This window comes from Aotus nancymaae, unplaced genomic scaffold (genome assembly GCF_030222135.1).
Source record: "Aotus nancymaae isolate 86718 unplaced genomic scaffold, 86718_ANA_hifiasm-v0.15.2.pri h1tg000059l, whole genome shotgun sequence".
Classification (NCBI taxonomy): Eukaryota; Metazoa; Chordata; class Mammalia; order Primates; family Aotidae; genus Aotus; species Aotus nancymaae.
In genome coordinates this window covers 3,476,207-3,497,307 of record NW_026988473.1, presented here as the reverse complement: position 1 = coordinate 3,497,307, position 21,101 = coordinate 3,476,207, and the positions used below count along the sequence as shown (strand labels likewise).

The 21,101-nt window shown below is 57.3% G+C and overlaps 3 protein-coding genes and 1 non-coding gene across 6 annotated transcripts; 1 reads left to right on the top strand and 3 right to left on the bottom strand.

The window, feature by feature from the left end:
* Positions 1-1,074: 1,074 nt before the first annotated feature.
* RIN1 (Ras and Rab interactor 1) lies at positions 1,075-5,600 on the bottom strand. Of its 2 annotated transcripts, none has more exons than XM_012462915.2 (10): positions 5,323-5,600; positions 4,985-5,165; positions 4,770-4,884; positions 4,619-4,691; positions 4,407-4,498; positions 3,514-4,251; positions 2,912-3,217; positions 2,522-2,653; positions 2,253-2,404; positions 1,075-1,752 (listed from the first exon to the last, which is right to left on the bottom strand). In XM_012462915.2, the coding sequence occupies exons 1-10, from the start codon at positions 5,406-5,408 to the stop codon at positions 1,276-1,278; spliced, it is 2,352 nt and encodes a 783-aa protein (XP_012318338.1). In that variant the 5' UTR covers positions 5,409-5,600; the 3' UTR covers positions 1,075-1,275. The 2 variants fall into 2 exon arrangements, with proteins under 2 accessions (XP_012318338.1, XP_064221516.1); XM_064365446.1 differs by having other exon boundaries at positions 2,912-3,031.
* Positions 5,601-6,289: 689 nt separating this feature from the next.
* On the bottom strand, positions 6,290-14,688 carry BRMS1 (BRMS1 transcriptional repressor and anoikis regulator). 2 transcript variants are annotated; one of them, XM_012462913.3, is made up of 10 exons: positions 14,512-14,688; positions 11,009-11,154; positions 10,349-10,439; positions 10,022-10,149; positions 9,783-9,862; positions 9,596-9,692; positions 8,990-9,082; positions 7,624-7,688; positions 7,200-7,239; positions 6,291-6,860 (listed from the first exon to the last, which is right to left on the bottom strand). In XM_012462913.3, exons 2-10 carry the CDS (start codon positions 11,145-11,147, stop codon positions 6,853-6,855), a joined length of 741 nt encoding a protein of 246 aa, XP_012318336.1. In that variant the 5' UTR covers positions 11,148-11,154; positions 14,512-14,688; the 3' UTR covers positions 6,291-6,852. The 2 variants fall into 2 exon arrangements, with proteins under 2 accessions (XP_012318337.1, XP_012318336.1); XM_012462914.3 differs by lacking the exon at positions 14,512-14,688 and having other exon boundaries at positions 6,290-6,860; positions 10,349-10,467; positions 11,009-11,100.
* A 225-nt stretch (positions 14,689-14,913) lies between these two features.
* B4GAT1 (beta-1,4-glucuronyltransferase 1) lies at positions 14,914-17,150 on the bottom strand. Its single transcript, XM_012462912.3, has 2 exons — positions 16,012-17,150; positions 14,914-15,763 (listed from the first exon to the last, which is right to left on the bottom strand). The coding sequence occupies exons 1-2, from the start codon at positions 17,065-17,067 to the stop codon at positions 15,572-15,574; spliced, it is 1,248 nt and encodes a 415-aa protein (XP_012318335.1). The 5' UTR covers positions 17,068-17,150; the 3' UTR covers positions 14,914-15,571.
* A 478-nt stretch (positions 17,151-17,628) lies between these two features.
* Positions 17,629-17,710, top strand: TRNAS-GCU (transfer RNA serine (anticodon GCU)). Its single transcript has one exon. It is a non-coding gene; the product is annotated as a tRNA-Ser (tRNA).
* The last annotated feature ends 3,391 nt before the right edge of the window (positions 17,711-21,101 follow it).

Below are 21,101 nucleotides of genomic sequence, written 5' to 3'. Positions count from 1 at the left end.
CGGCCCCTATGCTGTCCCCAGGTTGCCTGACGCCTGAATGCATAGCCAAGGACCCCCCTCCACGCCCCGCTGCCGCGCTGCTGCAGCCCTGGAGGTGCCCTTGTCCCTCGGTGGGTGGTCACCCTCTCAGCAGCTTCCTGGGCCGTGCACGCCCCCTTGTGGTTGGTCGTCGGCACTTTTTCCTTGTTTAGATTTGCCGCCTGCTCTGGGCTCCCTTGGGGGCTGCCCCAGCTTTTGTAGGTGGAGTTGGAACCTGATGCCCTCGTTTGGGTAGGGGAACCATTAAGGACTTGCTGTGTGACATCCTGGGAGTCACTTTCCTGAACCTCAGTGGGCCCAACAAGCCATGGCCAGGTAAAGCTTTTGTGAGGGCTGAGAGTGTTGTGCAGAGAGCATGGTTTCCTGCCTCTCTCCATTCTGGACGCTTATTTGCCGGCTAGTGGATCTCCCGGAGACGCTGGAGGGCCTGGGAGGACTTCCAGTCTTGGGGAGAGACTGTAACTTGGGTACTTTCTCCCCAGGGCCCAATTTCTAGGGGAATAGCCTTCCTGGACTGGGCGTGAGCAGGTGGGAGCCCTGTCTGGCAGGGACCAGACTCCGGGAGAGTTAGCAGCCCAGATCCCTCCCTCCCTTTCTGCAGTGAGCTCCGCTTGTAGCAAAATCACACGTTTTGGTTCCTGGAACACTTCTGGGAGCCGGGCAGGGCAGCAGTAGTGTCCCCGATTTACAGATGAGACTGAGGCTCGCAGTACAGGCCCTTCGGGTGTCAAGGGCAGGGATGGGCCCCAAGCCTTTGCTGCTGTTCTGTGGCCTCTCTAAATCCTCCTGACCCCAGGAGGAGTTGGAACCTTTCAGGGCCCAGAAGTCCCAGTCTGGTGGGGGCTGCTTGGGTAGAGCCCGGCCTGAGCTGCGCACATGGGGGCGGGGGTGAAAGCAGCCGAGACCACCACCCTCCCCATGTTGGAGGTTGGCCATCAGTTGGTTGGATTTGTCACCACTTGACACACTCCCCCTTGTAGGCTGGCTCGCCCTCAGCTGGGAGAAGAACAAGAGGCAAGGGGCCTTGGGCACACAGTCTGGGGGTCCTCCAAGCCCCCTCAGCTTTATTCTATTTCCTCAGTTATGGCAGTACCCCCAGATTCCCCAGAGACAAGTATCAGACAAAGGTGATGGCAAACACAGGGTGGAGCCTGGGGTGGGGCTACTGGTGCTGAAAGGACTTCTCAGCAGGCTCTGGGTCTCCCGCCTCCAGTGACCCCTTCTGGCCACTTCAAGCTACTCCTCTGCTTCCCGGCTTCCCTCTGCCTCTGGCTCCCCTGGCTGAGCAGGCCCTCCCCGGGCCCAACCCTGGCCCCCTTCAGCAGTTGTCTCAGACTCTTCCCGAATGTCCCCGGGGCTGGCTTTGACCCCAGCGTCCCTGTCTCCCCGGCACCCTTGGTCCTCCCCTCTGCTCCCTGCCTCTGACTGCCCACTGCCCTCCTCCTCTGTTGCAGGCCCCTGGGTCTCAGGCCACTCTGCCCGACGGTAGATGAGGTAGCCTGTGGTGGGCAGCCTGTGGGCCAGGGCTCCAGGGGGCAGGCGGTGGTAGCCCTGCTCCTTGTACAGGAAGAGGCCGAAATTGTTGGGCTGGGTCACTCGGAACTTGGTGGCACAGAGCTGGTTCAGGGTGGCAATCGAGGCCTCTGGGGGCACGGCCAGGGTCTTGGAGGTGCAGCCACTGCTGGGGTCCTGATAGGCTACTCGGAGAAGGTGCTATGCAGGAGGAGAAGTGAAAGCAAGTACTCAGTCCTGGCTGGCATGGACTGGATCCAAAGCTGAGGGGCCAGTGTGGGCTGTGCGGGGACAGGTGGGGAGGTAGAAATCCAGCGGGAGAACCAAGTGGCAAAAGCTCTGTGAGCTCCAGGGGTGGGCTTGTGGGCCACAGCTGCAGGTGCAAGGACAGCCCGGCAGGGAGCACACGAGCCTCAGACAAAGCTTTGATAGCACGTAGTCTGTGCCCCAAGCGCTCTCCTGCATTGACTCTTTTAATCTTCACATCAACCCCAGGAGGTAGGTCCTTTTACCCCATTTTACTGATGAGAAAACTGAGGCACAAAGTAGTTAAGTAACTTGCCCAAGTTCCCACAACGCAGTGGCAGAGCTAGGATTCGAACCCAGAATCTGGCTACAGAGTCTGGACTCTTCACCATGGACAGGAAGGTGAAGGGCGGGGATGGTGTCTGGCTCTGAGGACACGGTGGAGGGCCTGTTACCTGGAAGCAGTGGGTAGCAGGCAGGCGGCGCTGCTCCCAGAGGCTGAGGGAGCGCCGCAGCTCCTGCACAGGGCTCAGTGGGAGGGTGTGGGCCTGGCCCAGGCCACTTAGCAGGGCCAGGCTGGCAGAGAGGCTGGTCAGGTAGTAACCACCTGGGACACAGTGTGGAAGAACACAGCTCAGCCTGGGCATGGGGCAGCCCATCCCCTCTCCACTTCCTTGCTTATTCAGGGCCCACCCAGACAGGGAAGTTAGTGGGGGTCCCTCACCCTCTCCGGTGAGCAGTGTGGGCTCCAGCAGCTCCGACATATACTCGGCCTCCAGCAGTAGCTCAGGAAGGTCGCAGTGGGCCAGGACGAGGCTCAGCAGAGGCAGGAACTCGTCGGCACCTGCGCCCTCCCCTGGGGGGACACAGTGAGAGGAAGAAGCTTCAGGTGCAATCCTTGCTTTAGGCAGTGACCCCTCCCCCTGGCCTAGCAACCGTAGAGGGGTGCGGAGAGGACGAGCTGCTCTCTGGGCCTCAGTTTCACCATTTGTGAGACAGGAGGGTGGGCTCATTCTCCCCCACAGTGCTGTTCCAGGGTCGTGGGGACCTGCTGCTGGGGGGCCCGCCTCTAACTCAGAGGGGCAGGGCAGGGTGAGGTGTGGCAGGGACATACCCTCCTGGGTCCTCAGGGCTGTGTAGAGCAGCTTACAGGCCTGCAGAAGCCGCTTGACCTGGGCACTGGGTGAGTATGTGCGGAGCAGCTGCAGCAGCTTCTGGCGCACCTGCTCCATCTCTACTGGGGAGGGCAGGCTCTGGTGGGACCCGAAGGCTCCAGGCCCCTGCACCCGGGCCAGGCGGAGGCCCTCAGCTAGGCGGCCCAGGGAGCCGTCTGCAGCAAGCCGGCGCCGCAGGCGGGCTGCCAGGATGGGCCGGAGAGGCTTGAGCACAGAGCGATGCAGCGACTTCTCCAGCACATGCTCTGCCAGAGGAGGGGCAGGGAGGGGTCAGGGGAAACAGGGCAGGACTGGAGGTGGGGGCAGAGGTCAGGAGAGAAGGGAGCAGGGGTAGAATTGGGGAGGAGAGGCAAGGAAAGCAGGAGGAGGTAGACTGGGTGAGATGGGAGAGTTGGGGGAGAGAGGGGATGGAACTCTCCCGAACAGTGGTAAGACAAGGTGGGTTTGTAAAGCAGCAGAACAGAATCAGACAGGCTGGTACTGGAGGGGAGCAGAGGGTCAGATGGGGCAGTGCTGGAGCTATGGAGAGTTGGAGCCTCACCCAGCCTCTTAGGCGGCAGCAGCTTCTCAGGGCCCAGCTCCGCGCTCAGCATGGCCCGGGCCCGGCTCAGCGCCTGGCGGATGCCCTGCAACTCCTGGGGCTCAGGCCTGGCCCGCACCTGGGTCAGTAGGTCCTGCACCAACTGGCCCGCGGCTGTGTGTCGGTCCTGCATCAGTGCCGCTGCAGCCCGGCCCACCTGCCGCTCTGGCCCAAGTAGGGAGCAGAAGGCGGCGCTCATGGACCGAAGCAGAGGCCGCCGGCGGCCCAGGTGGGGTGAGGTCGCTGGGCTCCCCTGGGACCCTGGCGCCCCCTCCTCCTCGGAGCTGCTGGGGGAGCCGCAGTCCACCTCCTGGAGGGAGGGCAGGGGCGGAAGGCTAGGGCCGCCACCTGCTGGCACGCGATACCCCACTGAGCTCTCCCTCCGCAGTAGCTGGCAAGGGGGCAGCCGCTCTGCCTGGCTGGGGGCTGCCCCTGGCAGCACGGGGACAGGGGGAGGCGGCACAGCAGGTGGAGACAGGGGGCTGGAGGTCTCTGTGGACACGCGCACTTTGAAGCTTCTCTTGAATTTCTCCCGCTTGGTGGGCCCCAGGTCCCCTGGGAACAGGGGGTTGAAGAAGCACAAGGCGGCTCCGGTGCCCTGGTCCAGCTCTTGAGGGGACCGGGCCTTCAGCTGGGGCAACACTGGGCCTCCAGCTGGGCCCCGCTGAGCCTTGATGTTGAGGGAGGAGCTCCAGAACTCTAGGGAACAAGAAACTAACTGGGGCCTCTGGGATTGGTTAGGGGAGGGTTCCTAAGCAAGGAAAGGCACGTGCTTCGGGCTGTGTGCTGCGAGCCTTCCCTTCCCCTCAGCCTCAGCTTGTCCATCTGTGCAATGGGTGGCAGGGAGCCCTTACCAATGCCCAGATGGGAGATGGCCTCCAGCTCTTTGTGGGTGGCTGCCTGCTGGATGGCTGTGGGGAGCTGGAGCGGGAGGAGAAGGATGTCCCTGAGGCCAGAGAGGGGAGCAGAAGGGAGTGAGGGATGCTTGGGCTGAAGGGGGTGGGGAGGATGGGCTGTCCCAAGGAGCAGGGCCCGTGGACACCAGGCACCCTGTGGGTAGACTCACCGGGTGTGGCAGTAGGCACAGATGAGCTGGACTAGGTCCGGGAACATGAGCTCCGAGCCCTCCAAGGCGATGCCTGAAAGAGGAGGGAAGTGAGGTGCTTCTCTGGGGAACCTCCCTGCTTCCAGCCCTTCCCGCCAGGCCAGCCCCTCACCGCCAGGGCTCTCCAGGATGTAGTGGCTGGAGACGAAGGAGGGGCCGCTGGCTTCGGGCAGCCGCATGCACAGGGCCTGGCACTGGCGGGTGTTCGATTTCCGCACGAGGAACGTCTGCAAGTGGATGGGGCTCAGGCAGCTCAGGACCTTGGCATCCGGCCCCTCTCCCTCCCACCCCTGACTGGCCAGTCCCTGGAGGTCGGGCAAGACTCACCCCCGGGGGCTCTGTCCTTAGCACGTGCAGAGCAGCTGCCGCGTTGGCTTGCAACTGCAGCCACACGGGCCGGGTGAGCAGCAGGCGCTCCCTCAGGCTCACAACACGCCCCGGCCGCTGCGGCCCGCCTGCCTGCCTGCCGCTGGCATCGGGTACGTCGTACAGTGGATCCTTGGCTGGCCTGTGGGCAGGCACCCAGATCTGAGTAGGAGCCAGGAGCTGGGACCTTTACTCACCTCTTCCCTGCTCCCAGGCTTCCCACCTTCTCTGTCCTGGGATAGGCTCTCCTCTCGCAGCCCCTCCCTGCCCCACCTGGCTGCCGTGCCAACTTCACTAACTTTTCTCTTTCCAGGTGTCCAGGAGTGAAGCTGGACGGGCTGGGGGCTCCAGGAAGGCCCGCGTCTGTCTCTCCAGGGCTTTCCATGGCTGGGAGCTCCTTCGGCTTCAGGAAGAGAATCCAGCTCCAAGGCAAGGCGCGCACATCCCCAGTGAGTAACACTTCCTGAGGGCGGTCCGCCTGTCACACCCGCCGGTTAACTCTTGCGTGTCCACCCCGCCTGGCCAGTGCCTGCCTCTTCTGTTCTGGACCCTGCTCAGTGGTCAGGGATCCCCTCCATGCTAGCTAGCCCCACTCTGAGGGCCCCGGCTGTGGGGGGTGCCACCTCAACACAGGGCCTCCTGCAGCCTCCCCTTCAAATTGCACAGGTGGGTGGGAAGTGGTTAAGCAGGCCCCAGCCACGCCCTTCGCCCTTAGGGCACCTCTGGGTCTGTGGTCAGTTGCTCTTCTGCCCTGGCCCCAGGTCAGCCTTGTGGGAGAGCACCCTCTACTGTCCATAGATGACTCATTCCTGAGCCTGGGTTTTGGGATTTCAGGTTGCCATGGAAAAAAGATGCTGCATCTCCATGGAAACCAACCTCTTTGCTTACTGAGGTTCTGGGGGTGGTTCTGACACTCAGAGCTAACCAGGGGGAGTCTGGCTGTGAGGTCGCCAGCACATGGTGCTGCTGTCGGCTGCCTCCCACGCACACAGGCTCTGCCAGCCTGCCTTGCCAATCTGCCAGGCAACTGGGACAGGTGCAGACATGACCCAGGCTCCAAGCACACGCACCCACCCTCCCCACCCGAGGCGCTCCGCCAGCAGCTTCCGACTCTGCCCAGCGCCCACCTCCCCCTCCCCAGCCTGGCCCTATGCACAGTGCTCCAGCCACTGCTGGGTAGTGCGAGGAGTGGTAATCTGCCGGCACCCTAGAAGTCGGCCTGGTTCAGGCGCTCCCCACAGAAGCTCTGATTCTCTTGCAAGGTAAATCACATACACACAGGGCATGCGAGAGTTCCAGGAAAGGTTTTAATTCTAGTCCTTGAAATCTGGGAGGCAGACACCAAGAACTGCCCTGAGAAAAGAAGCCTGGGGGCCTGGCTTCTTGCCTCCAGCTCCAGCCAGGGTGAACAGCCCTCCAGATACCACGTCTGACTCAGAGTTCCCGCCAGTGGGGCCTGGCTTCCTGGCCCAGAGGCCGGGGAGCCTGCCTGCCTCCAAGGTCAGCAGGAGGATGTGGCTTCGACTTCAGCTGTCTTCTGTCAGGGGAGCCCCAAGAGGTGGATCTTCAGGAGCGGGAGAAGGCTCAGGGATGGAGACAACAGCTTTGCCTGGCCAGGTCAGCTCCACGGCCACAGCTGTGCAGGCCTTGAGGAGGGCAGAGGAGTCCAGTGCCAGCTGGGGTGGGGGGGTGAGGGCCCTGCAACACCACAGGAGCCTGGCTGGGTGGACCCTGAGGGGCCTGTGGGTCCACCTGTCTGCAGCAGGAAGATGAGAATCCTGGGTGCCATGCCAGCTGCTCTGAGGCTCCCCTGGCTGTGAACAGCAGGGTCACGGTCCTGTGCATATGCGGGAAGGAGAAAACTGTCACCAGTGAGGAAGCCGAAAGGAGGGAAGTAGCCACTTACTGAGGGGAGCGGCTTTGGGCTGGCCCAGGACAGGCCTCCTGAGCAGCAATCCCGGCCTTCCCTGACCCCTCCTAAGTGGGAGCTCCATCAACTCCATCCTGGTTCCTGCTCCTCAAACTCCTGCAAACCCCTCAAATCTAGATCATCTTAACTGTCTTGGGCCACTGATTGTGACAGCCACAGCCCCTCTGGGCTCCCTCCTGGAGGCTGAGCTGAGGGAAGGTGATGGTGAGGGGGATGGGGAGGCCATATGACAGCCATGGTTCTTACCATCCGATTTTCTCTTCTGAGGGGACACAGCTGCCCTAGCCTGGGTGGGTGAGAAGAAAAGCCCCCCTGAGAGCCCACCTCCAGCTTGGCAATCCCTGTCCCCAGCCCCCACCTCTGTGGCATGCGGGCTGCTGCCTCAGTGCTGCGCCCCCAGGGCCTCAGCTGCTCTCCCGCCTTCCCACCACCCTCCCACTCCACCAAAACCTGCCCTGGAACAGGAAGGGGCTGACACAGACTACAAGTCCCTTCTCCCAGGGCTGCCTCGAGCAAGAGAACTTGTGAGCCGACTGCGATCCAGGGACCCTGGGCTAAAGGTAGGGGAGCCTTGGTGAGCAGAGAACTCCTAGGCCTGCAGATGGCAGAGCTGCTGCCAGGGTGGAGGGCCCTGAGGTAGAGCAGGGGACATGGGCGGCAGCAGCCCCACCTTTTTGATAGCTGTCCAGTCCTCCAGGATGTCGATCTCCTGTAGCATGTACACGATGTACGGGCCTGTGGTGGGGGTCAAGGAAGCCCAGTGGAGGCAGCAGGTGATAGCAGGGGCAGGGTCACCCACCCGACATTCGGGAGTGGGGGTGCAGCAGACAGCAATGGAGTGGGAGCTGAGGACCTGGGTCCGAGCTCAGGTTCCACCTTCTACCTCTTAGACCCTGGTTCCGGGGGTCCTCCTGGAACCAAATCCGTGGAGGACACCAAGTGTTGCCTGCCGTCCCTCATTTGCCCTCACCTCCTCTTGAGGTCAGCTGGCTGAGGCCCATCCCATCTCACCCTGTAGCACTGGCCCTCACCTGGCCCCATTCCCCCATCCAAAGACAGATTCAGGGCTTGTCCCTCCAGAGACAACTTCTCCCTTCCCCCAGTGCTCCCTACCTGATGTCTCCATGCCTTCACCTCCCATTTGCTTAAGTCACGGCCTTCCAGATTCCTCCCTCCCTGCCTGGGCCTGCTCTCCAGCACCGGGTGGCCGTAATGACTAAGGCTGGCTGCTGCAGGAATGCCCTCAGGGATGCAAGAGGACTCAACTCTGCCAGGACAGATGAAGGCACAGCAGGCCCTGGACTAAGCATAAGCTAACCCTGCCTAGGGAGGGGCAGAGGCAGCCAGTGCCCTCTGGAATGTGGGCACTCCAGAGTAAGGCACAGGCACTGGGGGAAGACCAGGAGAGGCCTCACAGAGGAGGTAACGTTTGAGATGAGCCCTGGTCAGGGGCAGGCAGGACTTTCAAGAGGTGGGTAGGAAATGAGCAAAGGCGCCCACGGAAAGCTGGGGACCCGCTTGGACAACCCTGGGAGACGGAAAGCCCTCAAAGGCCAAACCTCACGCAGGCTCGAATACAGTGGCACCATCATGGTTCACTGCAGCCTTAACCTCCCAGGCTCAAGCAATTCTCTCGACTCAGCCTTCAGAGTAGCAGGACTATAGGTGTGTGCCACCATGCCTAGATAATTTTTGTTTTTTTTCTAGAGATGGGTTTCACCATGTTGCCCAAGCTGGTCTTGAAATGAACTCCTGGGCTCAAGCAATCTACCTGCCTTGGCCTCCCAAAGCACTGGGACTAGAGGTGTGCACCACTGAGCCCAGGCCATTTCTGTTTTCCTGGGGTCCACACAGCCCAGGGAGACCCAGGACCCCGTAAGAAACTGCTGACAGCTGGATTTGCCTGGACATGGTCACATGACTCCAAGCAACCACGAGTGTATCTATGTGACTGTCCTCCATGTCCTCTCCACTCCCCTACCCCAGGTCTGGAGCTGATCCTGCCTACTTTTAGGCCACCTTGGGTGAAAGGATACCAGAAACAAGAGGTGCCTTCTTCCTCTTGCTGGGCGGCAGGGAGTCCCAAGACCTGGAGCTGCCTCTGGCGTGCAATTTGTCGTCCCACCACTCTGCCCCCGGACCCAGAGTCAAAATTGGGGTGCTGGCCCACAGGATGCTCCCTCTTCTGTAGCCTCTGCCCCCACCTCCCCTGCCCCATCACCACACTGGGCTTGCTGTAGGAAGCCCCTCAGGGTTGTTCAGTTCCCAACTGCACAACCCTGGGAAGAGGCCACTGTACTTCTTGAGTCCCATCTTTTTGGGGACAGTGGGATAATGACAATTCCTGCCACCCCAGGACTCCAAATGAACACTGGTACTGTGAACATGGAGGGGACTACAGCTACTGTATGGGACTCCATGTCACACTGATACCTGTTTTGGAAAGAGAGCAGGGGCAGAAGAGGGCAGGGGGACCCACTCTGCCCGAGCCCCCATTGGCGCCAGGCCCTTTCCAGGCCTGGTCTCCTTCAGTCCTCACACTGACCCCAAGAGGCAGGTCGTCTGACCGTCCCCTTGTGCAGTTAGGAAGGCTGAAGTCCAGAGCGAGGTGGGCGTTGACACAGCCAGGCTCTGGCGCTCACCGGAGCTGAGGTCCAGGCTCTGGCGGTCCTCCTCCAGCCTCTGGATCCGCTCCTGCAGCTCCCCCTGCAGCGTGTCGTACAGCAGCAGCTTCTCACTCTAGAAGAGGGGCAAGAGCTCAGCAGGAGGAACGGGGGGAGGCCACTGCAGGCCTTGCGCCCGCCTCACCCCGTACGCCGTCAGGCCCACCTCCAGGTGCTGTTTGGCTCCCTGCAGCTCACACTCGTACTTATTCCTGATCACATCCAGACAGAAGCCCTTGTAGATCCCTGCAGAGGGCAGGAGGAGGGGCCCTGCTTGGCTGGGGAGCCCAGTGCCCACAAAGGAGGGCTGAGAGCAAAGGGTGAGGCCGGGCAGGAACGAGAAAGGAAGGGGACAGGGTGCCATGGGTTCTGGGAGGGGAATAGGGCGCAGAACCACCCACAGACCTGCCACCTGAATGCGAATCTTGAGGCTCCGCTGCAGACCCCCAAGCGGCTCTGTGTATTCAGGGGCTCTCTCAGCCCCTACTTCCTCCAGCCGCAACCGCAGCTGACTCAGTCGTTCCCTGAACAGCCTGGGTGGGGAGAAGGCAGCAGTGCACCCATTTGCTCACCCATCGCTCTTGGGCAAACACATACCCAGCACCCATTGCACAGCAAGTCCCATGTCAGGCGTGCACTCCCTGGGCACCAGCCATGCCTGCCCAGTTCCAGGCCCGCCACGTCCTCATCCCAGATCCTCGCAGACCCAGCCCAAGGTATCCCCACACTCACTTCTCCTTTAGCTCCGAGAACTGCTTCTCTAGGTCCAGCATCTCACTGACACACTCACTGCGGCGCCGCTCATAGTCCTCATCATCCATCTCTGGACAAGAGGCCAGTAAGGGCTAGCTCTGGAGAGGAGTGGCGGATACCCACGTGTGTGTGCATGTGCGTGCATGTGTGTAGGTGCTGTGTGTGCATCTGCATGCGTGTGTAGGGGCTCTGTGTGAGTATGCATAGGTGCTGTGTGTGCATGTGCGTGTGTGTGTGTGTGTGTGTGCTGTGTGTGCGTTCAGGCTCTGGCTCTGCTCTTGCAGCTCCCCCTGAAGCGTGTTGTAGAGCAGCTGGTGCGATCTTGCATGTGTGTTTGTATGTAGGGGCTATGTGTGCATGTGTGCTTGTATGTAGGGGCTGTGTGCGTGTGCATACGTGCTTGTATGTAGGGGCTGTGTGTGTGTGCATGCGTGCTTGTGTGTAGGGGCTGTGTGTGCATGTGCATCTGTGCTTGTGTGTAGGGGCTATGTGTGCATGTGTGCTTATGTGTAGGGGTGGTGTGTGCTTGTGTGTAGGGGCTGTGTATGCGTGTGTATGCGTGCTTGTGTGCAGGGGCTGTGTGTGCATGTACATACGTGCTTGTATGTAGGGGCTGTGTGTGTTTGTGCAGGGGCTCACCGGAGCTCTCCTCTTCTGACTCCGTCTGGCTGCCGCTCCGCTCCTCCTCACTCTCTTCCTCCTCCCCATTCATCTCAGCAGCAGAATCACCCTCTGCTTCCATCTCTTCTGTGTCTTTGCTTGGAGGCTGGACAGGCATCTGGACTCTGGGAGAAGGAATGAAGCCATCACTCATGGCTGCCCTCAGTTCAGAGGGGGAAAGAGGCAGTGGGGAGCTGAACCTAACCGGACCCCAGATTGGGACAGCCAGGAAGTGACTGGCCTGGCCACACCTTGAGCACATACTGGGTGACAAGGGTGCAAATGGCCGTCTGCACCTCTCACAGAAGCCTGGGAGCTGTGGAAATGATCCTGCTCTTGGATGTCACTGGTGATCCTAATCCTGGGAATACTGGCCAAGGCTGTGATCCACAGAAAGGAAAGGCCTAGGGAGCACTCTCCACTGCCTATGGAACTGGACCTAAATTTTTCTTTTTTCTTTTTGAGACAGTCTCGTTCTGTCGCCCAGGCTGGAGTGAGTGGCGCGATCTCGGCTCACTGCAACCTCCACTTCCTGGGTTCAAGTGATTCTCCTGCCTCAGCCTCCTAAGTAGCTGAGATTACAGGTGCCTGCCACTACACCCAGTTAATTTTTTTTATTTTTAGTAGAGACGGGATCTCACCATGTTGGCCAGGCTGGTTTCCAACTCCTGATCTTGTGATTTGCCTACCTCAGCCTTCCAAAGTGCTGGGATTACAGGCATGAGCCACCACACCCAGCCAATTTTCATTCTTTTTTTTTGAGAGGGAGTCTCACTCTGTCACCAGGCTAGAGTGCAGTGGCACGATCTTGGCTCACTGCAACCTCCACCTCCTGGGTTCAAGCGATTCTCCCGGCTCAGTCTCCTGAGTAGCTGGGACTACAGGTGCGTGCCACCATAGCTGAACTGGATCTACATTTCTGACTGAGGCTTTCAAGGTCTTTCACAGACTGGACTTGCCCTCCCGGTCCAGCTCCTTCATCCCACCATCTAACGGCCAGTGCTTGCACTTCACTTTCTACCCTCTGCCTCAGCTGTTCCTTCTGCCTATAATGCCCTCAGCTTCTCTTCTGGATAACGTTACAGTCCCCTTGTCTTTCACTGTGCTCTGGGTCAAATCCCGTTTCCTTCTGCCTCCTCTAGGATCTCAGGTCGTCAGTGCTCCCCTCTCTCTTCTGTGTCTTCAGCTTCTCCCTCTTAGCAACCTCCTTCTCATGAAACTTTCAATGTGCTTGAGTATTTTCTACCATCAACAAAACACAGAAACACAAAACCTCACCCTTCCACCTGACTGCTCCTGTCTGCCAGTTCAGTTATACTTTTCAAGGTTTCATGCACACTGGCTGTTCCTAGTTTCACCTCCCACTTGTTCGATGTGTTTCTGTACCCATCGATCTCAGCTGAAACTGATCGTGTACCATTAACCAATGACTTCCTTATGGGTAATACCAATATTTTTCAGTGCTCATTTCAATTGTCTGCTCGGCAACACTGAACACTGGTAAGCATTCTTTTACTGACTCATCTAACATGTATTGAACATCTAATATATGCTAGGTACTGTCAGGTGCTATTGTATGCAGGGGGCCCAAGTGTGACTGTCTTTGACCTCACGGAGTTTACAAGTTCTTGGGAGAGAGGGGCAAAGGAGCAGACTATAACTCTGGTACGAGGAGAGTTAAGACCAGGGCATAAGGGAGGGGTATGTAACCAGGACCTGTAGCCTGATGCAGCAGGGAGGGCTTCTAGATGAAGATGGACCAGCTGAGTGAGCTGTGCTGACTGGGCAAGGGAACATTCCAGGTCGAGTCAGTAGCAAAGACCCAGAATAAGAGAAGGAAAGCAGCTGGCAGTACATGGGTCTAAGTCTCAGTAAGAAATCTGAGCTGCAGAGATTTGGTCACCAGCCTACAGCAAGTTCTTCATGCCACAGGAGAAGGTGCGACTAGCAAGGTAGAATGTGTGTGGTCAGAAGACATCCATAATGGAACTCCCAGGGTCACCAAAGAGGCAGATGAGGAGACTCCTACAAAGGAGGAGGCAAACCCGAAGTCGTGGAGAAAGAGAATTCAGAAGGAAGCCAAGTACTTCCCAGGAGTAATTGTACTGATAGTGCCACGTACTGCCAAGAGATCACCCAAGAGGAAGAATAAACAGTCCTCTCAGCAAATAATCTCTCGGCCCCCTGCAGGGTTCTATTTCACTGTGATATTCTTCCAACTTCTCTGGACACTGCTTCGTAGTCCTTTAGAACAGTGCAGACAGCACTCCCTCCAGGAAGCTTTGTTTATATCACCTATTTGCCCATTCTCACGTCTGTCCCCCCAATCAGTCTATAAGCCTCATTAGGGCAGGGGCTGCACATGCATCTTATTTACCTAGCATAGTACTAGTTCACTTGATGACTGGAGGATTTGCAAATACAAATTAAACAACAACAACAAAAAAAAATTGTGAGGCAGAGATGAGCTTTTACTTTTTGGTAGTCCCAGGTCACTGTAATGGTAGTAAACTGTCCTTGACATCGATTCAAGTTATGCATCGTAAGCCTGGCCTAGGTGAGCGTTCAGTCACATTCCTCAACAATTTCACTAATGACCTCAACCTGACCTGAAAAGCTAAGTTCTCCAAACCAGTTCTCAACATTTGCAATGCCTCTTCACTGTTAGTATATTCACTTTGTAAGACGCAGCTTAAGTCCTATCTCTTCCAGAAGCCTTTCTCTCCTCCAGCTGGTTCTGATTTTATTTTATTTATTTATTTATTTATTTATTTATGGAATTTCTCTCTTGTTACCCAGGCTGGAGTGCAATGGCGCGATCTCGGCTCACCGCAACCTCCGCCTCCTGCGTTCAGGCAATTCTCCTGCCTCAGCCTCCTGAGTAGCTGGGATTACAGGCACGCGCCACCATGCCCAGCTAATTTTTTGTATTTTTAGTAGAGACGGGGTTTCCCCATGTTGACCAGGATGGTCTCGATCTCTTGACCTCGTGATCCACCCGCCTCGGCCTCCCAAAGTGCCGGGATTACAGGCGTGAGCCACCGCGCCCGGCCTTGGTTCTGATTTTAAGTGAGTTAAGTCACAACCTTCCCTCCTTGCCCCGGGTGCAAAAAACAGGTAACTATTCCTGATCTAAGTGTTGAAGAGCTCGCAGGTGGTAAGGGATGGAAAAGCACATTGTAAAGCGCTGTACACAGGCAATTTATCTTTTCAGAATGGCAGCTCCTCTGGGGCAGGCCCCCAGGGAAGGCAGACCCTCCCCACTCTCGCACAGGTCAACCCAGCTTTTCCGCGGCGCCTTGGGAAGCCTCCTGCTCCCTTCTAGATGAGCCGGAACGGGCCGGAACATTGCTGGCTGGCCCGTGGCCCAGCACGCGTCAGGTTGGTTAAATCGCTGCTTCGGCCTCGGAGGAGGAGATTGTGCCGGCCCTGCTGGACTAACCCGAGAGGCTGAACCAAAAGCCATGCATGGCGATACGCACCGCGGGGATTGGGGCCTCTGGCCTCAAGACCGAGATTCCCTGAGAGGTGCCCGTGGTTGCCGGTACCGGCTGCTGCCGCCGGCCTCCCGTAAGACCTGCGCGGCTCCCTCTTCTCCCGGAGGCAGAGTCTGTCGGTGCTTCCGTGTGCTTCATCAGGAGGCGACCGTCGGGGGTGTTCACAATTGGACAGTTGGGTCCCGAGGCATGCTGGGATACCGCGGGCCGGTCTCCATAGCAACTGGCCGACGTTCACGCAGGCCTTTGGCCTGCAGGGAAGGCCCTGAGGTTTCAGTGCTTTGCAGGCGGCGTCCTTCGTCCGTGGCCACCTCCCCACCGTGTGCAAGGGGAGAACCCGGCCCCGACCCCTCCACCCCCAGCTCAAGAGAGTAACGGAGCCAGCTGTGGGTGTGAACACTCATTTATTTACACATTGTCATCGGTAGGCATATAGCCCAGCCTGTTGAAGGGACAGATCTGAGGCTGTCACCCATGGAGCCTGCAGACCCTTCCCTCCTTCAGAGCTCCTGAGGCCGAAGGCCTGAGAGAACCAGGAATTTTAGGCTTCTGCCCAAGAGCTAAGAACTAAATTTTATGCCTTCATCTGATTTCTTTCCAAAAAGCCCATTTCATTAAGTACTCAGACTTCTTAGCTCCATCCCATTCATACTTTTTGCTCTCCTACCCACCCAAGATTGTTAATAATAATAACAACAATAATACTGCGATAATATTAATATTTCACATTTGTACGAAGCTTACAGAATGTTTTCACATATAGCATCTCATCTGAGCCTCCCAACAGTTCTGTGAGGTAGGTATTCTCACCTCCCTTTTTACAGACAGGGTAACTGAGGCCCAGAGAGGTAACGGGATTTACTCAAGGCCACACAGCTGGTTAGTGGTAAAGCTAGGACTCGATCCCAGCACCCCATATTCAAGTCCAGTGTTTCAACACCACAGCTACCTCTGTAAAGTGGAGCCACATTTCTTACCCCAGTTAGGCCTAAGGGTGGCCTGAAGAGCCAAGAGGCTGACTTCTCAGACTAGGGGAGGGAAGGGCTCAGCAGCGTCGGGGAGAGTTGGGGTACTTGGCCTTCAACTCCTGTTTGAACTGGCGATAAAGGATCTTATTGTGCTGATTTTCAGCCTCCTTTTGGGGATGGAACTTCAACGCTTCTTTGAAGCCTTTATGAACCAAGAAACCTTCGTTCAGGACCTCAAAATCAAATCCCGCCATGTGCAGCTCGCAGGCCTGTAGGGGGAAAGACAGGTCAGCAAAATTTTGATGACATTTACAGGGCTGAGACTGACTTTCCTCAAGCCACAGTCCAGCGTCCTCACCCCTCTGGAAGCATCCTGGATCTTCCATACCATCCACCCACCTACTAAACTATGATCCCTCCTGCTTCATTGCCTCCTTTCCATCCAGGGCCACTCCTTGTAACTCCCTGATCCCACCACCCCTCCTGCCCCAAACCCTGCCCTCTCCCTTATGAGCACCTGGCTGATTCGGTTGAAGCCGTACTGCCGAAAGCGCTCGTCGAAGGTGGGCACCTTGCCTCCTGCCATGTAGAATGGCTCCCAGGGGTCCTGCCAAGGCACCACGTAGGCAGGCCGAAGCAGACTCTCTTCTGGCAGGTTGACCCAACGGGAATAGTTGGTGGGTGCCTGGCAGGGGGTGCACAGCCCATAATAGAAGGGCCGAACCTCGCCCACCTGGTAGAGCTGCACCAGCTCATTTTTGTTCATGGGCATGCGGCGGGCTCGTCGGATCTCGAAGGCAGGCACCACCAGCGCGGTGCCTCCCCACTGGTTGCTCTGATCCAGCATTTCCCGCAGGCCTCTCCACAGTCCCTCGCTGGGCACCATGTCCACATCGATCACCAGGGCATAGTTGGCCCCCTCACGAGCCAGATTCCTCAGCAGATTATTAGGGTAGGAGACATTGGTGCCTAGCGCATAATTAATCCCGGGCTGTGCCACCCTGGCTAGCTTGTCAAAGACCTCCTGGCAGGACCGCAGCAGGGCAAACTCCCCCGGCTCCCGGGGGTCGGGCACGGATGCCTCGTAACGCGAGGGGCACACGAGGTGCATGGCAACCCTGGCGCGCATGTCGGGGCAGTGGCTGCTTAGCGCGTAGGCCAGCACCGTGGCTAGCTGCGCCTCCTCCTTGGTGGCCGCGAACACCGACACGGACAGCGGGCCCTCCCAGCGCTCCAGCAGACCCGACAGGTGCAGCAGGTTGTCCACGCTGGCGTGCGTGGCCAGGATCACATCGTTGGGGTCCATGGTCGTCTTCAGCAGGCCCCTGTAGACGCGGTAATCGCCGCTGGCGTCCAGGACGCCTCCGGAGGCCAGCGCGGTGCGGAGCTGCGCCTTGACCTGGTCCACGGACCGTGGGGACGGGGGAAAGAACTCAAAATATTGGTCTTGCTCCTCCTGCCCATGTAGTCCGGACAGCAGCGACAGGTAGAGCAGCTGCAGCATCGCCACCAGCATGAGCGCGGCCAGCAGCAGCTGGTAGAAGGCGCACCGGATGGCGTAGGACATCTGCATGGCTCTCGGGGCTCGGGGCGCGCAGCAAAGACCACCGGCCACAGACTACGCCAACCGCCGCAAGCCCGGATTTACCGCAGCCTGCCGAGCGCAGCCGAGACGAGCCGAGGCCAGCCGAGCCCCGCGCGCCGCGCCGCCCCGCCCGCCGCCTGCCGCCGCCCCCAGCCCCGGACGCGCCAGCTCGCCCCCTGCGAGGGAGGAGGAGCCACCGCCTCGCCGCCCGGCCGCGCGCGGTGCAGACGCCCCGCCCTCCCGGGCCCCGCCGGCTTCCCGGGATGCGCGCTCCTCCTTCCCCGCCGGCGCGCGCACCCCTGACCGAGCGCGCCCTGAACGCCCGGCGCGCTCGGCCGGACTCTGAGGAACCCGCGGCAGAGCTCGGCTGCAGCATGGTGAAGGGTGGCACGGGCTCCCGGCTGAAAGGAAATCAAAACGCTCCTTTCCTCCTGCGGCTTCTCCTTTCCCCGGGTCCCAGGAGCTTGGCGTTGCCAGGTGGGTGGTAGTGCTGGGAAGGTGCGGAGGAGATGAGAGATAAGGGAATGTGGAAAGAGTTGTTCTACGTAGGACGAGGTGGCCGAGTGGTTAAGGCGATGGACTGCTAATCCATTGTGCTTTGCACGCGTGGGTTCGAATCCCATCCTCGTCGGCCCTATTTTATAGGGGGGAAAAAGCACCTAAATTTTCACTTCTACCTGTTTGGAGCAGCAAGCTAGAGAAAACTGAACTGGGGGTGCGAGTGGGGAAGGTACCTTAATTTTCACATTCTACCTGTTTGGAGCAGCAAGCTGAAGAAAACTAAACCGAGGGTGAGAGTGGAATTCAATCCCAAGTCTCTCTGGTCTTTATCCACCACGCATCTCCTGCCTGCTCCTACTCCAGGTATCTGTAGCTCTGGGCAGAGGCCAAAGGTGTTTTCTTTCTCTTTGTAAAGAGGGCCCAGGGGTTGGTGGCACAGAAAAGACTAGAACCAGGATTCTGGCCAGTGCGAAGTTGGGGGCCAGCGTATGATCTGCAAGAATTAGGGAAGTCTCCATTGGAGGCATTGCCCTCCCCGTCCGAAGTAGTGGTACTTGGGGTTGGGGGAAGAGTGATAGTGGTGTTTGATCATTTAAATTATTATTCCACTCAGCCTATGGATTTCTCCCACTCCCCAGCACTTCTCCCAGGGCAGAGACCTTGTGTCCACACACCCCCACCCTCCCCAACACACACAAACTCTTAAGCAGAAGGCTTTGAGCATTCCAATGTCAGGCTGCCATGTATTTAATAAGTATTTGTGGATTAATTGATCTATGGACTCTTTAGAACAGGAGAGGCCGAGGGAAGGGCAGGCACTGCCACTGGTAAATCGATTACCGTATATTACTCAACCTTTTAGGCTGAGCCAGGGAGGCACCATAGGGCAGAGTGCTCTGAATCTTGGGATGTCGGGACAGAAAAGACAGGGCTTCAAATAAGGATAAAGTGTTTGTCCCGATATTTCACAGGCACTAGGGTGCCAAGTTTGTTGAGTTGAAGAGTGATCAGAAAACCTTAATTTTGGAGCCTAGTGCAAAAACACATACTGAGTACCTGCTCCCTGCCAGGGACTGTGTTAGGCAGGAGGGATGGTCCTTGGAAGAGACACAGGTATTGTCCTTGGGGGTTTCCACTGGTGACCTTGCCTGAAAAGAGGAGAAGGGCAAGTGCAGAGCCCTTCAGCACAGGCCTTGCATACTGGAGGCTCAGAAGCCAGACATGCTGCCATGTGGGTTTTCTTTGACCTCCTCAGTGTTTTATTTTTTATTTTTTAATTTTATTATTATTGTTATTGGAGACAGAGTTTTGCTCTTGTTATCCAGGCTGGAGTGCAGTGGCATGATCTTGGCTCGCTGCAACCTCCGCCTCCTGGGTTTAAGCGATTCTCCTGCCTCAGCCTCCTGAGTAGCTGGGATTAGAGGTGTGCACCACCATTCCTGGCTTTTTGCATATATATATATATTTTTTTTTTTTAGTGAAGACGGGGTTTCGCCATGTTAGCCAGGCTGGTCTCAAACTCCTGACCTCAGGTGATCCACCCACCCCACTTGACCTCCCAAAGAGCTGGGATTACAGGTGTGAGCCACCACAACTGGCCCTATTATTATTTTTTAAGACAGAGTCTCCCTCTGTCACCCAGGCTACAGTGCAGTGGCACAATCTCAGCTTACTGCAACATCCACCTCCTGGGTTCCAGTGACTCTCCTGCCTCAGCCTCCTGAGTAGCTGAGATTACAGGCAAGCACCGCCATGCCCAGCTAATTTTTTGGTGTTTTAGTAGAGACGGGGTTTCACCATGTTTGCCAGGCTGGTCTCAAAGTCCTGGCCTCAAGTGATCTGCCCCCCTTGGCTTCTCAAAATGCTGGGATTACAGGTGTGAGCCACTGTGCCCAGCCTCCTTAGTGTTTTAAAATATCAGTTTGGGGCAAGGCGCAGTGGCTTACGCCTGTAATCCCAGCATTTTGGGAGGCTGAGGCAGGTGGATCACTCCTGGTCAGGAGTTCAAGACCAGCCTAGCCAATATGGTAAAACCCCGTCTCTACTAAAAATGCCAAAATATGGCCGGGCGCGGTGGCTCACGCCTGTAATCCCAGCACTTTGGGAGGCCGAGGCGGGTGGATCACGAGGTCAAGAGATCGAGACCATCCTGGTCAACATGGGGAAACCCCGTCTCTACTAAAAATACAAAAAATTAGCTGGGCATGGTGGCGCGTGCCTGTAATCCCAGCTACTCAGGAGGCTGAGGCAGGAGAATTGCCTGAACGCAGGAGGCGGAGGTTGCAGTGAGCTGAGATCGCGCCATTGCACTCCAGCCTGGGTAACAAGAGCGAAACTCCGTCTCAAAAAAAAAAAAAAAAAAAAGCCAAAATACAAAAATTAGCCGGGCACAGAGGCACTGGCCTGTAATCTCAGCTGCTCAGGAGGCTGAGGCAGGAGAATCACTTGGACCCCGGAGGCGGAGATTGCAATGAGCCAAGATAGAGCCATTGCACTCCAGCCTGGGTGACAAAAGAGAGACTCTGTCTCAAAAAAAAAAAAAAAAATCAGTTTGGGCCAGGCTTGGTGGCTCATGCCTGTAATCGCAATGCTTTGGGAGGCCGAGGCAGGAGGATCACTTGAGGCCAAGAGTTTGAGACTGACCTGGTGAACATAGTGAGATCCCCCCCATCTCTATTAGAAAAGAAAAATGTGGTGGGGGGTGGTGGCTCACACCTGTAATCCCAGCACTTTGGAAGATCAAAGTGGGCAGATCATGAGGTCAGGAGTTCAAGACCAGCCAGACCAACATGGTGAAACCCCTGCTAAAAATACAAAAATTAGCTGGGTGCAGTGGTGTGCTCCCGTAATCCCAGCTACTCAGGAGGCTGAGACAGCAGCATTGCTTGAACCCAGGAGGCGGACGTTGCAGTGAGCTGAGATGGTGCCATTGCACTCACTCCCGCTTGGGCAACAGAGCAAGACTCTGTCTCAAAAAAAAAAAAAAAAGAAAAGAAAAGTGTTTGAATCATGTTAGTAGTTAACTTTGGTGAATCCAATTTCATGTAAAATCCACCTTTCTGCCTTTTATTTATTTATTTATTTATTTATTTATTTGAGATAGGGTCTCACTCTGTCATCCAGGCTGGAGTATAGGTCTGCAATCATGGCTCACCGTGGCCTCAACCTCACCAGACTGGGACCTTTCCAAGTAGTTGGGACTACAGGTGTATGACACCATGCGTGGCTAATCATTTTATTTCACTTTATTTTTAAGACAGAGTATCACTCCACTGCCCACACTGGAGTACAATGGCATGCTCATGGTTACCGCAGCCTCAACCTCCTGGGCTCAGGTGATTCTCCCACCTCAGCCTCCCAAGTTACTGGGCCTACAGATGTGTGCCAACATACCTGGCTACTTTTTGGTACTTTTTTGTAAAGATGGGGTTTTGCTGTGTTGCCCAGGCTGGTCTCAAACTCCTGGGCTCAAGAGATCCACCCATCTTGGCCTCCCAAAGTTCTGGGATTATAGGCATGAG